This window comes from Colletes latitarsis, chromosome 9 (assembly GCF_051014445.1).
Source record: "Colletes latitarsis isolate SP2378_abdomen chromosome 9, iyColLati1, whole genome shotgun sequence".
Lineage (NCBI taxonomy): Eukaryota > Metazoa > Arthropoda > Insecta > Hymenoptera > Colletidae > Colletes > Colletes latitarsis.
Window position 1 is genome coordinate 31,636,546 of NC_135142.1, and position 13,707 is coordinate 31,650,252.

The window sequence follows — 13,707 nt, forward strand, 5'->3', positions numbered from 1 at the left end:
TTATCAGGATTTCGTATCGTACGAACCAATGATTAATAGTATTATCATCGGGAAATTGTGTTTTACGGAAAAAAACACAGATTTCTTTCGCATCGCGAACGTCACTCAGGGGCAATCTTTCTAGTTCCTCGAGGTTTCTAGACCTCCGCAAGGCCGAGTCCAACCTATCGAAAGGTGGTATCCTCTCGAACGAAAGTGCATATCGTTATCAGCGTGTATTATAACGTGATACATGATGCGGGCCACGATAACAATCGAACGTAGGACTCCTTACCGATGCTGTTCATCTGCATAATTGGTCGCTCGATAACTATGACCGCGTAATTTATCGACAGTCACTCGCTGGTGCAAGTTGGTCTTTTTGTCGGGCGATTTTTTCCCCGGAGCTCGCTTTTACACGTGTACTGTTCGCTTTGGAATTTGTTTATAACGTTTCACTCTCGAGAAACAACCAATTTCGATGAAACTTTGTAGCTTTAAGTTTTAAAGAGCTGCCTAGGGAAGCCAACAGATGGCTGTAGCGGGACGGTTGGTCTGGATTATTAGACATTAGACAGTGAGTCTCGATCTCGACCCCACGTTGAGAGTAGTACGGTCACCCGTTGCTTGTGCGGTTAGGTTTGTGTATATTTGACTGTGATTAATTAATATTCTACAATGGATAATAATTCAGTGCCGACTGTAGTGTTTCATCCTATTATTTCTTCGATTCAGAAGATTGCACTTTACGAGACGAAGTCTGTAAGTTAATCTATTAAATGCATGCAATATTTTAATCAGAAATAACATTTAAATTAAACTTAAATGTTGTTAAGAATAAAGCACTATTTATGTTACAGAGATTTTATTTGATGGGATCGAATAATGCCTTGACTCGTTTTCGGGTATTAAAAATAGATCGTACAGAACCAAAAGAATTAATTGTTGTGGATGATAAAAGGGAATACACTAAGGATGAGATAAAAGATCTGGTGTATATGATAGACATGGGTAATCTTACGCGTGCCGGGCAGCGAAGTAACATGGGTGGAGTTTCAAGAGTTATTTCAGCTTTTGGTATTGTTGGTAAGTAACATAAGGCATCTCTTTTAATCTTACATGCGGTATAAACTAATGTTGCACGTATATGCTTTTTATTATGTATGCGGTTGCCACATTTTGCGATGGTTTTATTAATATTTGCATAATTATATGCAACATTCAGATAATACACAATTTTATGTACAAATCTATTATCCTTTATTGGCATATAAATATATAGGGTAAGGTATTTAAAATAGGCTCTCTGAATAATTTGTTTAATTATTATGCATATGCATGTTCAATGTGAAATGTTACCCATATTAAAGTGCTTTAGACCATACATTGATGCTCAAGAACAATGTTTTAAATACTTGTATTAATCATTCGAATGCTAGGGATAATTTTAAAAATAGTCTTAAGTTGTTATATTACAAGGTAAGTAAAAAGACTTATTTGTTTTAAAAACTGGAGTTGATCTTTGTATCTCTTCTATACCTCTACACGCAATTATTATTTTTTTCTATTGCCTAATGTAGGCAAGTTATTTAGGTAGCTTGTTTTAAATACTTCATGGTATATTATTATAGAGGTGTTAGCTTAAGTCACACCATTTTGCATGTTTTTCACTTTTTGATAGCATGTTTATTGTACTTTAGTATTAGTTGCAAAACATCTTACATATTAATAGTATCTAAAACAAAGCTATTGCTAAAATTGTTATGTAAGACAGCTTATTTTATATTTGCTTGCTAACAAAGGCAGCAATTACAATGAATCTACACCAGACAACAGTATATCACAAGAGTCTGAGCACCAAGAATTTCAAAAGCCGATGTACAAACCAACTCAAACTAAATTCACCTGGAAAACAATGTGGCAAAGGGACAGTTTTCTTCGACCAGTGTCAGCTTTCGGTCTTCTTGGTAAGGGCTACTGAGCTTAATATGTAGGGTGAAACATATTACATTTCTATAATAACATAATGCTTGGCAAGTAGTCAAGTGGTTCTTTTTTTTTCTAAAAATTGTGTATGTTTAATTTGCACAGATAAACATGAAAGTGATATAAGTGTAATAAGAAATTACTGTAAGATATTGAAAAATCAATGAAAATGGTATAGATCAATCATACCATACTGTAACAAAAGCATAGCTTTAACATGCTAACAGTCATCTTTTTTTTACATCTTCGTAATAAATAATTAAATATGAAAATTTGATATTTAAATAATTGCATTAGGTTTATATGCAATATATTTTGATATTAGATATTCTATGAACATATCATGCTATATGTAAGATATTACAATATGAGTATGTTTTTAGTATGGTGTAACATTAAATTACATTTGCATGCCATTTTATGTGCAAATATGGAATCAAGCATGTTATATGCACAATATGCTAGGTGTATATTAATATACTTAATGCAAGTTTTATGTGGTTCCAATATAATAGAAGATAATTATGTTTACCTATTTTAATAGAGAGTTTTGATCTAATGATTAATCGTCTTGTGGCAGGTTTTGTGCGTTTTTTGGAGGGATACTATATTATCCTGGTCACAAAACGATGTAGGGTGGCTGTTGTTGGGCATCATACGATATACAAAGTTTTAGATACTTCGATGATTTATATTCCAAACGACACTGTACGCGTCTTTCACCCCGACGAACAGAGATACGTAAAAATGTTTCAAAGTATTGATCTTAGCAGTAATTTCTACTTTAGTTATTCATATGACTTGACACACACTCTACAAAATAATATGACTCCACCGAAACATATTCAATCAAACATACCTAATACTTCTGACGATGCCTCGAAAAGAGCGGGAAACGATGATACCGAGGACACAGACTTTTTTAATATGTGGGCATTTAGAAAAAACCATCAGAGTAATAGGTCCGTTATTAACATATAAAATCAGAATCTTTTCTGTCTGAGAATCGTGCATTAAGTATTAATATTTTTAGCGGTACAGAGAAATATATCGACTACGGTGTACGGAGTAATCCAAACCGTCGATTTGTATGGAATTCTCATCTTTTAAAGCCAGCTGAAAAGGATTTACATCGAGATTGGATATTATATATTACACACGGGTTTATTGGTCAATCAAATGTCAGTATTTTCGGAAGGTCTATGTACGTAACTATTATAGCCAGAAGAAGTAATAAATATGCGGGTACTAGATTTTTAAAACGCGGGGCAAATTTCGATGTAAGTACTGTTGAATTACGTCTGCTTTTTACCATGATTTAAATAACAATTTTAAATATTAAGGGTGACGTTGCTAACGAAGTAGAAACAGAACAAATTGTTCACGATTCGGGAGTAAGCTCTTTAAATAAGGGTCGTTTTAGTTCTTTTGTTCAAATGCGCGGATCGGTTCCTGGTCATTGGAGCCAATATGTTAGTAAAATGGTTCCTAAACCCACTATTGCTTGTGATTTGGCAGATCCATATGTAGAAACAGCAGGTAGCAATATTATTAAGTATTAAAAATATTTTCACGCGTATTGTACAACAGTTACTTGATCGTCAATAAAAAAAATTCAGGTGCACATTTCAATCAACTTCTAAAGAGGTATGGTTCGCCAATTATAATTCTTAATCTTGTAAAAAAACGGGAGAAAAAAAAACATGAAAGCACACTAAGCGAAGAATTATGTATGGCTGTTAAATATTTAAATCAATTTTTACCTCCAGAACATCATATTCAATACAAAATTTTCGATATGGCGCGAATGAACAAAAGGTACAATTACAATTAATTTATAATATAGTCCATGGAATATGTTGAGCAAAAAAATAAATAACGTCAAGCCAATATATTTTTCAGGAAAAATGTTAATGTTATGGCACGTTTAGCAAATATAGCAAATAATGCAGTATTAAAAACGGGTATTTTTCAATCGCAAAACCCGTATTACAGTCAAAGAAATTTATTTTCTTCTCAATCTAATAACGCGAAAAAACTTCACAAAACGAACTCAAACACAGTTTTATCACAAAGTTCCTATAATGTCCAAAGTTCCGTAAATTTGACAGCTGAGAATAGCAATAATTTATCTGTAAATTACAATGCAAATTCTAAATTTACCGTAGAAAATAATTTTCACGAATCGAGTCACATAGAAGATACAGTAAAACAGTGTTTTAGTACAAGAGGCACATTACAAACTGGAATTATTAGAACAAATTGCGTAGATTGCTTAGATCGAACAAATACGGCACAATTTGCAATAGGGAAATGTGCTTTAGGATTTCAATTATGTGCTTTGGGCGTTTTAGAATCCCCTAAATTAGAATTTGACTCTGACTGTGTAAGAATGTTGGAAGAGTTATATGAGGATCATGGTGATACATTAGCATTACAATATGGTGGTTCTCAATTAGTTCACAGAATAAAAACCTATAGGTAAAATCATATAACATTAAAGGTACTTGTAAATGCTATAAAATGCTATAAAAATATTCATTATTATTTAGGAAGACTGCACCTTGGACTAGTCAGGGTAATGACATTATGCAGACACTCAGTAGATATTATAGTAACACTTTCAATGATCAAGAAAAACAACATACTATTAATTTATTCTTAGGTAAATAGTTAAACACATAAATAATATAACATAAAGGGGATCTATAAATGAAATTTGTGGGAACAAATTTCACAGGTTTATTCATTCCCGAAGAAGGAAAACCTCCGATTTGGGAACTTGTAACAGATTACTACCTTCATCATAAACCAGCTTGTCAATATTCTCACAGGACAAAGCTTTTGACACAATGGTGGGATACTAACGTATTAAAATGTCTTCCTTATGCCCTAAGCGAAGTGACAAAAGCTTGTGCCGAAATAATACAGGTACAAAATTCGACCGAAGAAATGATCGATGTTTATTACGATTATCATAGGTATTTAAAAAACGTTATCACGTAAATATGGAATGTTTTACTTATATTTAAGATCACTTCTTACAGACCATACGAGTTGTCTCTACTGTCTGAAATTTATGCGTATAAAATTAGTCATTCGGTCAGAGATTTTATGCCGAATTGTACGACGAGCTTTAGTCCATTCGCTGTACGCGTTCGGCCCGGTAAAAGAAGAGAAGGCTCGGGTAATAAAAATTTAAGTATGAAAAATCCTTCTATGACTGGGCAAAGTAGTACCAGTAGTACGACTTCAAGTGCAAGGTGAGATTCGTATAATTATGTAAGAATTAATTTTATCTATTACCTTATATAGTTCTAGCGAAGATGTGAGTACAGACGACGATGAAAGTCATCAACATACTAATGAGTCTCAGCTAATAACTTCGAAAGAAAGCTTGGAATTCACATCTTTCGAGTCATTATTTCCGTCTATGAAAGAAGTGTATGGAACTCAACCCGAATATCCTAAACGAAATGATGTAGTACTGTATAAAAAGTAAGAATAGTAGAAAATTCATTTACGCACACCTTCAAATATTTTTTTAATACGTATTAATTTTTTATAGGTTCGTATTAATTGGACGCAATGCAACGTATTTAGATTATACGAAATTTCGGTCGAAATTAATTCAGCAGACATCGTTTCCCGAAACTACAATTCCTATGGTAACATTACCAGTAGTAACAGAACACAGTATAAATATATATGAACAATATGTTAAAAGAGCTAATGTAAGTATGTTTTATATATGTAATCTAAGAATTAACTATAACACATAGAATTATTTTTATATGTTTAGATTGGTGGATCAGTGCCAAATCAAGACAATATTAATCTATATGAACATTATACGAAGCAGCATCAACAATTACTTACGAAGTCTAGCCGTTTGCGTTGATTCTATAAAATTCGTACATACATTATTTTGTAATTTAAATTAAGATTAATTGTGCAATAAAGTTTGTTATACGTTTGTTTATATATATAATTTATACTGTGAAACATATAAAATGCATACATAGTTACTTTTTCATGTACATTTTATTAAAGCAAAATTTCAGAGGTACATAAGCTTGCAAAGTATGCAAGCAGAAGCAGTGTCTGTAGTCTATTTTAGCTTCTTCTTTGGTCGAATGTTATTTGTATGGCCACATTTCTTCTTACGGCAGTTGGTTGCACGTGGATGAAGGCGAGCATAACACTTTCGACAAATCATTTTGTCACAGTTGTATTTCTGTGCAAGGATACGAAGCGTAGGTTCAATAACACCTCCGCGAAGTCGAAGTACAAGATGCAAAGTAGACTCTATAAAAGATGTATGAATTAGTTATTTAGAACTTCATTAAAGATCTATAAGTATTTGATATTTGATAAAATACCCTTTTGAATGTTGTAATCGGAAAGAGTACGTCCATCCTCTAGCTGTTTTCCAGCAAAAATAAGACGCTGTTGATCTGGAGGAATTCCTTCTTTATCCTGAATCTTTGCTTTCACATTTTCGATAGTATCCGATGCTTCTACTTCGAGGGTAATAGTTTTACCCGTTAGGGTTTTTACGAATATCTGCATCGTGGCTTATCTAATTTTCAATACAAAGAAGGCACCGTTCGTATATTCAATGTGTAATCATAATGAAAAAAGAAACGTGATATAGATTAATTGACAATATCTTTAGATTTAAGAAAAATTAATTTTTTACGTTAACAATTTCTTTAGATCTTATTGTTTGTAATATTAAAGTTTAGGAAGTGTGTAAATGTAACTGGAAAATTTTACTATCGACGTGTCGTTTACAGATGGGTATTCTAGCAACGTATCATACCGCAATTGTTTTTGAAATCCTTTTGTTTGAACTGTCGATTAACCAATAATATATCACTAGCAAAGTTGATCAACTTTAGGTCAACGAGCAAAACGTTACACACACATTAATATTACAAAATCAGTTTATATTGAACAAATTTAGAAAATATCAGATACTCACTGCTCGTAAAATGTGCTTGCCACCAAACCCAACCTAAAAAGATTGAACGATGGCAGCACCGTACGTTCCGTTCTAACGGAAATTAAATCGCCATCTGGTAGCGAATAACTTTCCTATTCAGTTTTATTAATTTTGGCGGTATGTGCGCGATGTAGATTATTTCTTCGTGTTTTATGTGAAAATTTTTCTTCTATTTCGTGTTATTTAGGCTAAATAAGTTGCAAGATCGAAGAAGCTATATTTCAGGACTTGAATCAGACATGAGAAACTTCAAGCATCGACGGTAAGTAAAAAAATTTATCGCTTATTTCTATCGCATAAGAGCAAACTTTGTATAACCATTAAACCGACCATTTTAGTACAATCGTGTTAATATTTGTGCTTTGATACTTAGATTGTTACTAGCTAACGTCAATGCATTATATTCGTACGTTTACTTTCGACAAAAGTTTGTTCAAATAAGCCAATCAAGATTTAGTATGTAGCGGTTACATTAACGTGACGTCATGGGAGCCATGTTCGTTGAACGGAATGGCTCGCAGTCATAGGTAGGGAATATAAACCGAACGTTCTGGATAAAAGATATTAAATAACGTCGTTTTTATTACGAAGCATTTTGGTCAGGGAATAACGACTTCGAGGCGTATCTCGCGTCGGTACGTTTATAATTCCGTATTTGTAGAAACGAAGTAATACGTATATGCGTTACATCGTATTAGACATGTGCGCGCGTGCACAGGCGCGTTATATCCAATGTACATACAGCTTCCTCGAGAACATGAAGATTCCATGCCTCCGGCCTCGGCGATATGCAAATTTCAGTAGTAACCCTTAAACTTTACACTCTGACCTAGATGCTCACCTGCCTAAAGGCCTCGCAATTAAACGTGTTTTACAGCATCCTGCTGAAATAGATGTGCGCGCGTGCGAGAGCGCGATGCACGCACGGATTTGTACGTTAACCTTCACCCTTTAGGTCCGCCATTTTAATGTTGCAAACCGTGGTCCCGGGATAGAAATTTTTACTGTAAATTTTTTAAATTATGTTTGTACAATTATAAACACGAAATTATCTTTACTTGGCGTGCACCATATAGGTTATGATTATAAAATAGCGTCATATGGTGTATTACGTAGTTAACAAAAATATTAATACACATGATTTTATGTATTTAAATAGTATATTAAAGCAAAGTACAGTTTTTTACTAAATTTTCTATGTTTTAGACAGAGGCAGTTCAAAGAATGGAGGGAATTGGACATGGACACGCTGCAAATAAGGAACCTCCGACCAGGGTAGCTGTGGAGGACGAATTGTTTTCCGAACTGCTAAGGCGATCCAGACAGTGCCAGAGTCAAGACATTTCATCCTTTCGGTGAGTGTAATATTTGAAATAATTGAGCGACACTATTTGTTGCAAAGAGTAGAACTTTAGACGAACAGACGAGCAAAATAAGGAACGAATAACACCGTATAATTTGTATATTGTATTCTAGTTTAGTTCTTGTCGTACGCTATGCTAAAGACTATCAAACGTTTTCGCGACTTTAGACGTTAGCGTGTTGTAGATAGCGTGAACGATTCGTTGAATTTTGTCTGAGAAATATATTCGCGTCCTCGCGATTTCTCGCGGGTATACCATCCGGAGAATGCGTTCCATAAACTCGAATAAGTTTCGCGATACTTTGAAGAGGTATAGGAAGTTTTATGATACTCTACCGTCTCGAATGCCTTTGCATTCGTTGAACGAGAATCCCTTTATATCACCTAAGTCACGAGGCGGCGCGTTACACGTAAGGAGGTAGATAAGAGGAAATACGGAGAAAGGCGGTGGAAATGCGTAAAACGTATCATAAATTTCGGTGGCAGTAGCGGGGTAGCCTATGAAACCGCTGACACAGCTCGAGCTACGTATTTACTTTTAACGCATCAGCGAGCAACACTTGTTGGCTCAAGGCGTACAGGGTGCATCAGACTTATAGGAAATATGTTAACTAATGTTAACTAAAACACAATTGAATGGAAGTCAGTTTCGATATCTATTTCTAAACACGCTCGTCATTCTACGACCCTAGTAATGGTACAAAGAACTTAGCTTAGGAAATGAAAAGCTAGATATCTTGAAAACGATTAGTTTATGGACACTATGTTTACTTAAACTCGTTTGCTCGTCTGTCCAAGTTCCATTAACCAGTTAGGGCTTCATCCGAGGTTCTGGCGCCTCTTACGAGAGGTGTATCGGATTCCTAATCGGGACCAGGTTCTATCACAGAGTGGTCCAACTATTTGGTCCAGGCTTCACAGTGTTTAGAGACTCTAAATTTATATAAGGAGTACGGTGCTGCGTTTAAAATTAAATTAAATCTATTATTAGCTATTCGCGAGAGAAATCTTGGTACCCGCGATCGACGAGGTTGCGTTTCTTCTAGCGTTCGATTTTTCTAGAACGTTACAGGAAAATTGTGAATCCTCGAAGTTTGATGTATTGAAGTTTCCTCATTATAAATCCGCCAGCCGTTTTCTATACGCCGAGGCAGACGCATCCTGATTCGTTGCATCGATCAGCCCTGTTGCAGGAAGTTGCTTCGAGTTGTTGAGCTCTAATAAAGTTAGCCAAAGTCTCAAGGCTATTGTGGAAATTGAACGGTAACTAGATTTGCTTTTAGATGGGTTGGCTATGGTCGGGGAATGCGAATTAGTACGTTTCGGATGCATGTGAATAGAATAAATGTTAATACGAATATTCGACGTTCCGTTTCAAAGGGAGGCGGAAGCCTGCGGTAAATAATGAAGCGTGCTTCACCGGTAACGTCGATTACGAAAAATCGATTGCAATCGAGCCGACCGTTTAGCGATTAAATTATAACGTTACGCGACTGGAAATAACGGACTCGATATCGACGGGCGAATCAGAATTTTTTTTCTTTGAGTTTCACCGATCGTTTCTCCATCGTAGTATCGCATTGTCGTTCCGCGAACGGTCTTCATTTACCGCGTTATTTACGTTCCCCTCCGAAGAAGAGGGAATTTCTGGCGTAAACGGCACCGAATCGTCCCGATGTCGTTCCCGAGCGACGTTGTTGTCGTTACTGCAATTGCCACCATGACACTCGGCCAGTTGTCCATTCGTGGATGCTTGTATCGCATGTTCGGCCGCGATTTCCATTTACACGCGCTGCACGCGACGCTCTTACCTTTGAACGTCCGAATTAAACGCGCCCGGGCCGTGTACTATCTCTGGAAATTTCGAACGATATCGCCGTAATACGCCGCGTATGGATACAATTTACCCGCCACTTTCGACGACCAAAAGACCAATCAAACACGACACTGTCAGGGTTTATCTACCGAAAGTTCCCGCCTAAACAGACGGGTCCGTTGATGAACCCCCTACGGTGAATTCGTGTATTCGTTAGAATAGTTAATAACGATGACAAGGATCACGTGCAGGCATCACCTCGGGCGAGCAAACTACGCGCATGTCGACGTTAACGAGAACACGGCCGTTATTCCGTCGGTGAACCACGTTCGCTTCTTTCTTGCAGTTTTTCGCGACGACCCACCCTCGCGTCGTTGCTTCCCCGATCGCGTATCGGGACGAGTCATAAGTAATTACCTGTTTTTTTCGTACCATCTTTTCTTTTAACGGAGTTGCAACTTAATCGAAAACGCGTTCACCGTCGTTACGTACTCTGTCGCTCGAAGGTTTAGTCCAGTTTGGGAACTACAGCGGCGTCAGGATTTCCCTTCCCGCTTACGCTTTACATTTACTAGTTACATTTCTTGAAAGAAAATGTTGCCAAATCGAGAAGCGTTTCGGTTTTTCGAACGAGACCGCGTTGTAAAACCGGCAAACGAGGTCCTTGTGACGGTATCGTAAAGAGAAACTGGAATAAATACAGTCTCGTGGAAAAGATACGCCAAAAATAAAATGAATCCCGGTTTTAGGACCGAACGCCTATCCCTGGAAAAAGTCCATAGCTCAAAATCGACTGTAAACCAACGCAAACACGGCGCACGTGGCTTGGACTTTGCAGGCCGTAACATAAACCACCGTGCAACGTCGACACTTGGTCGACAGCCGCGCCCAGTTTCTAGAATCGTTATAGTTGGAAGAACAAATATAGCGATCTACTTAAATCAGTTTCGAGCGGTCTATTAACGCTACTGGCCTTCCTCTGGAACGATAAAACGTTCGTAAGCTCGTTTAAGAGGATACGCTTACAATTGTTCCACTCTATTTAATGTCACATGATCCAAAGATTCTTCGAAAGGAACTCCCTTCCATCGAATAATTAAATTATAGTTTCGTCAAGAGATGGTCTCCACACGCAATTAGCCATTCGTAATAATATACATCCACTTTGAACAAATAAAAGCATAACTGTTCGATCAAATAAACGTCGCGAATAAATTATTATACGTCGTTCGTATTGGTTATCGATTATTCAAATGAAATTTTGTCCATTTCTGACTAAAAGTGTCCCTCTAGACCGCTGCCTGAATCGGTACAGGTATTTCTTCCCCCAACTATAACATAGTTATCCATCTTCATGGACACGATTCACGTTTCAATATGGCTCAATCGATAATTTAACGTAGAGATAGCGTGTGACACGGTGCGTCGAATAAATTTGCAATTCGTCCCTCGAATCATCGTCCAACAGCTTCGTTCGTTTTGGAACTTTCTTCTCTTTTTATTGTAAATGCCAGCCACAATTGCTCCCGCGATACAGCGAAGGGGTTGAAAGAGGTTCCCTGGGGCTGCTGTCGTTGCGATAGGAAGCTCGTGCTTTCGTGGAAATGTAAGACTGTGTTCCTCGAGGATGTTACGAAACAGCGACGTTCGTTGCTATATTCGTGGCATACTCGCGGAAGGTATCGCGGTCTAAAAGGAACTCTGTTAGTCTCGAAGGACGAATAAAGCCAACTTTTTGACCTTCTTCGGTGGCTTTCAGTCTGTATTACCGGCGACCGTATCGTTGCGCTATGCAGCCCCCGTGGCCGAGGGCGCCATGCATTTCTTCTCCGGCCCAGGAAGAGATAGGGCATCAAACTCGAATAAAATTATTTTTTCGTTACAGTTTTTGCATCCTAAATTAACCCTCTTGCAAAATTAAATCCACCTATAGATTAAATTCACTCTTTTGCAGATCAAGTTTTAGGATCATTCGAACAAGTATTCTATGTTACTTTGCAAAGTTCTTATTTGCTTTGAATATTTAAGTAAGGAAGTTCAGTGCTCCGAAGAAGGGTTAAGAAGCACCGACGTAAGATATCGATTCGATGAATGCGCGGTGTCTTTACCCTGACCACGTAGACAGGTGAGTTTATCCCTGTGCAAACTAATAATGGAAAAGCCCGACCGAGTTAGTAAGATCATTAAACTGCAGTGACCGCGATACACGGTCTGAAATTGAAGTCTAACTCTAAGGTGAACTCGTTCAACTACGGTTAACCTTTCACGACACTTTGACCTGGACTCCGTTGCACGCTTTTGACGAAGAAACCGCGATGGCCAGGGTTTTCTGGATCGAAAGTCGAATCATCGATCGGTCGAGCGACGCCGGGAGCCTAACGTTTCCTCCCGCAACCTTTTGTACCTTTCCACCTTTCTCGTTCCTTTTGCTCTCCTCTACTTGGCCTCTTCTTACGCCGTTGGTCCGACCCCGGTAACCTCCGCTTTTTCCTCATAGAGAATCGGTGGAGTGCAATTAAAAGTTGTTACCAACCTGGCTCGAAACGAGGTTTAATTGTGGCTGTGCTTCTTAGCCGTAATTAGAGTTCATTGACGAACGAACGAGTCTGCCCTCCTTCGTCTCGAGCGGTGATCCGGTTTATAAGCTTCCGTGTAATTTATCGCTCTCTGTCCGCCGTTCGACCGCGACGAGATCGACGTTAAATCCAGGCAAATCGGTGTTTACGATCGATGGACGTCGATCCAGCGTTTTTCGTCGCCGGAGAATATGCTAACGCTCGCGAGGCGAACACGCGAAGCAGTTTTCCGGAATCGAAAACCCGTGGTCCACGCTCCACAGGTACACATTGTCGAGATAACGCGGATCCTCGTATCGTAAAATTTTGTAAGCGAATTCTCTCTACCCCGTCCCGATAAGGAACTGACGAACTTTCACAATTTTATCGGCCCTTCCGTAAAATTTATATTTGCTTACTTACAGACTAAAATGTAATTCCTTCGCCCTCTTGCCTCCGGTAATAACTTCACCGTTTCTCTCCGTACGTCGACGGCCATGATAAAAGGACCACAAAATGAGTATGAAACGCCATCGCGATCCGAGATAAAACTTTTCCATCAAAACCACCTCCTCGTCCTCGTGCCCCTCGCCCCGATATACCGCCATTCGCATTTTGCTCGTTCAGCCGATTCCGCGACCCGTCGATTCTCGTTGGTCTAAATCTGCGACCGACTTTTTTTTTTTTTATTTCTCCTCGAACAGCCACCCACGTTGCTCGATGCCCCTTTAACCTTTTTTTTCTGTCGCGCAGAATGTGTCTAGAAACTGGACCACCGGGTTTACGGCTTTCTTATATTTTTTCAAAGCGAGGGGTAGCAAACTCGAATCTTAAGACGCGACTTTTTCGACTCTATGAAGGCCCTGCGCTCTCTTGACTCGAGATTCTTTCGTTATCCCATAGTGTTTACGATAGCTTTCTAAAATCTCGATTCGCCGTTGGACACGCGAAAACGGAATATTTTTTCTCCGACACGGGAGAAAGACACCGGAAGGGGCGG

The 13,707-nt window shown here is 38.0% G+C and overlaps 2 protein-coding genes across 5 annotated transcripts; one reads left to right on the forward strand and one right to left on the reverse strand.

Annotated features, from left to right (window-relative positions):
- The first annotated feature begins 574 nt into the window (after positions 1 to 574).
- On the forward strand, positions 575 to 5,956 carry Fig4 (polyphosphoinositide phosphatase FIG4). 4 transcript variants are annotated; one of them, XM_076772514.1, is made up of 14 exons: positions 575 to 741; positions 840 to 1,065; positions 1,782 to 1,946; positions 2,546 to 2,927; positions 2,999 to 3,245; positions 3,309 to 3,504; positions 3,585 to 3,783; positions 3,868 to 4,446; positions 4,518 to 4,630; positions 4,706 to 4,946; positions 5,013 to 5,228; positions 5,281 to 5,463; positions 5,534 to 5,699; positions 5,768 to 5,956. In XM_076772514.1, exons 1-14 carry the CDS (start codon positions 658 to 660, stop codon positions 5,864 to 5,866), a joined length of 3,096 nt encoding a protein of 1,031 aa, XP_076628629.1. In that variant the 5' UTR covers positions 575 to 657; the 3' UTR covers positions 5,867 to 5,956. The 4 variants fall into 4 exon arrangements, with proteins under 4 accessions (XP_076628629.1, XP_076628632.1, XP_076628633.1 ...); XM_076772515.1 differs by having other exon boundaries at positions 630 to 741; positions 823 to 1,065; XM_076772517.1 differs by lacking the exon at positions 1,782 to 1,946.
- A 34-nt stretch (positions 5,957 to 5,990) lies between these two features.
- Rpl40 (ribosomal protein L40) lies at positions 5,991 to 7,040 on the reverse strand. Its single transcript, XM_076772519.1, has 3 exons — positions 6,953 to 7,040; positions 6,348 to 6,547; positions 5,991 to 6,273 (listed from the first exon to the last, which is right to left on the reverse strand). The coding sequence occupies exons 2-3, from the start codon at positions 6,535 to 6,537 to the stop codon at positions 6,077 to 6,079; spliced, it is 387 nt and encodes a 128-aa protein (XP_076628634.1). The 5' UTR covers positions 6,538 to 6,547; positions 6,953 to 7,040; the 3' UTR covers positions 5,991 to 6,076.
- Between the last annotated feature and the right edge of the window lie 6,667 nt (positions 7,041 to 13,707).

Bases quoted from the DNA above. Each gene is read 5' to 3' on its own strand.
- Rpl40 (XM_076772519.1), bottom strand. From the start codon at position 6,537: ATGCAGATATTCGTAAAAACCCTAACGGGTAAAACTATTACCCTCGAA. The intron at 6,274-6,347 runs GTATTTTATCAA...CATCTTTTATAG, and splicing joins CGATTACAACATTCAAAAGG to AGTCTACTTTGCATCTTGTA.
- Fig4 (XM_076772514.1), top strand. From the start codon at position 658: ATGGATAATAATTCAGTGCCGACTGTAGTGTTTCATCCTATTATTTCT. The intron at 1,066-1,781 runs GTAAGTAACATA...TTGCTAACAAAG, and splicing joins TTCAGCTTTTGGTATTGTTG to GCAGCAATTACAATGAATCT. The intron at 5,464-5,533 runs GTAAGAATAGTA...AATTTTTTATAG, and splicing joins GATGTAGTACTGTATAAAAA to GTTCGTATTAATTGGACGCA.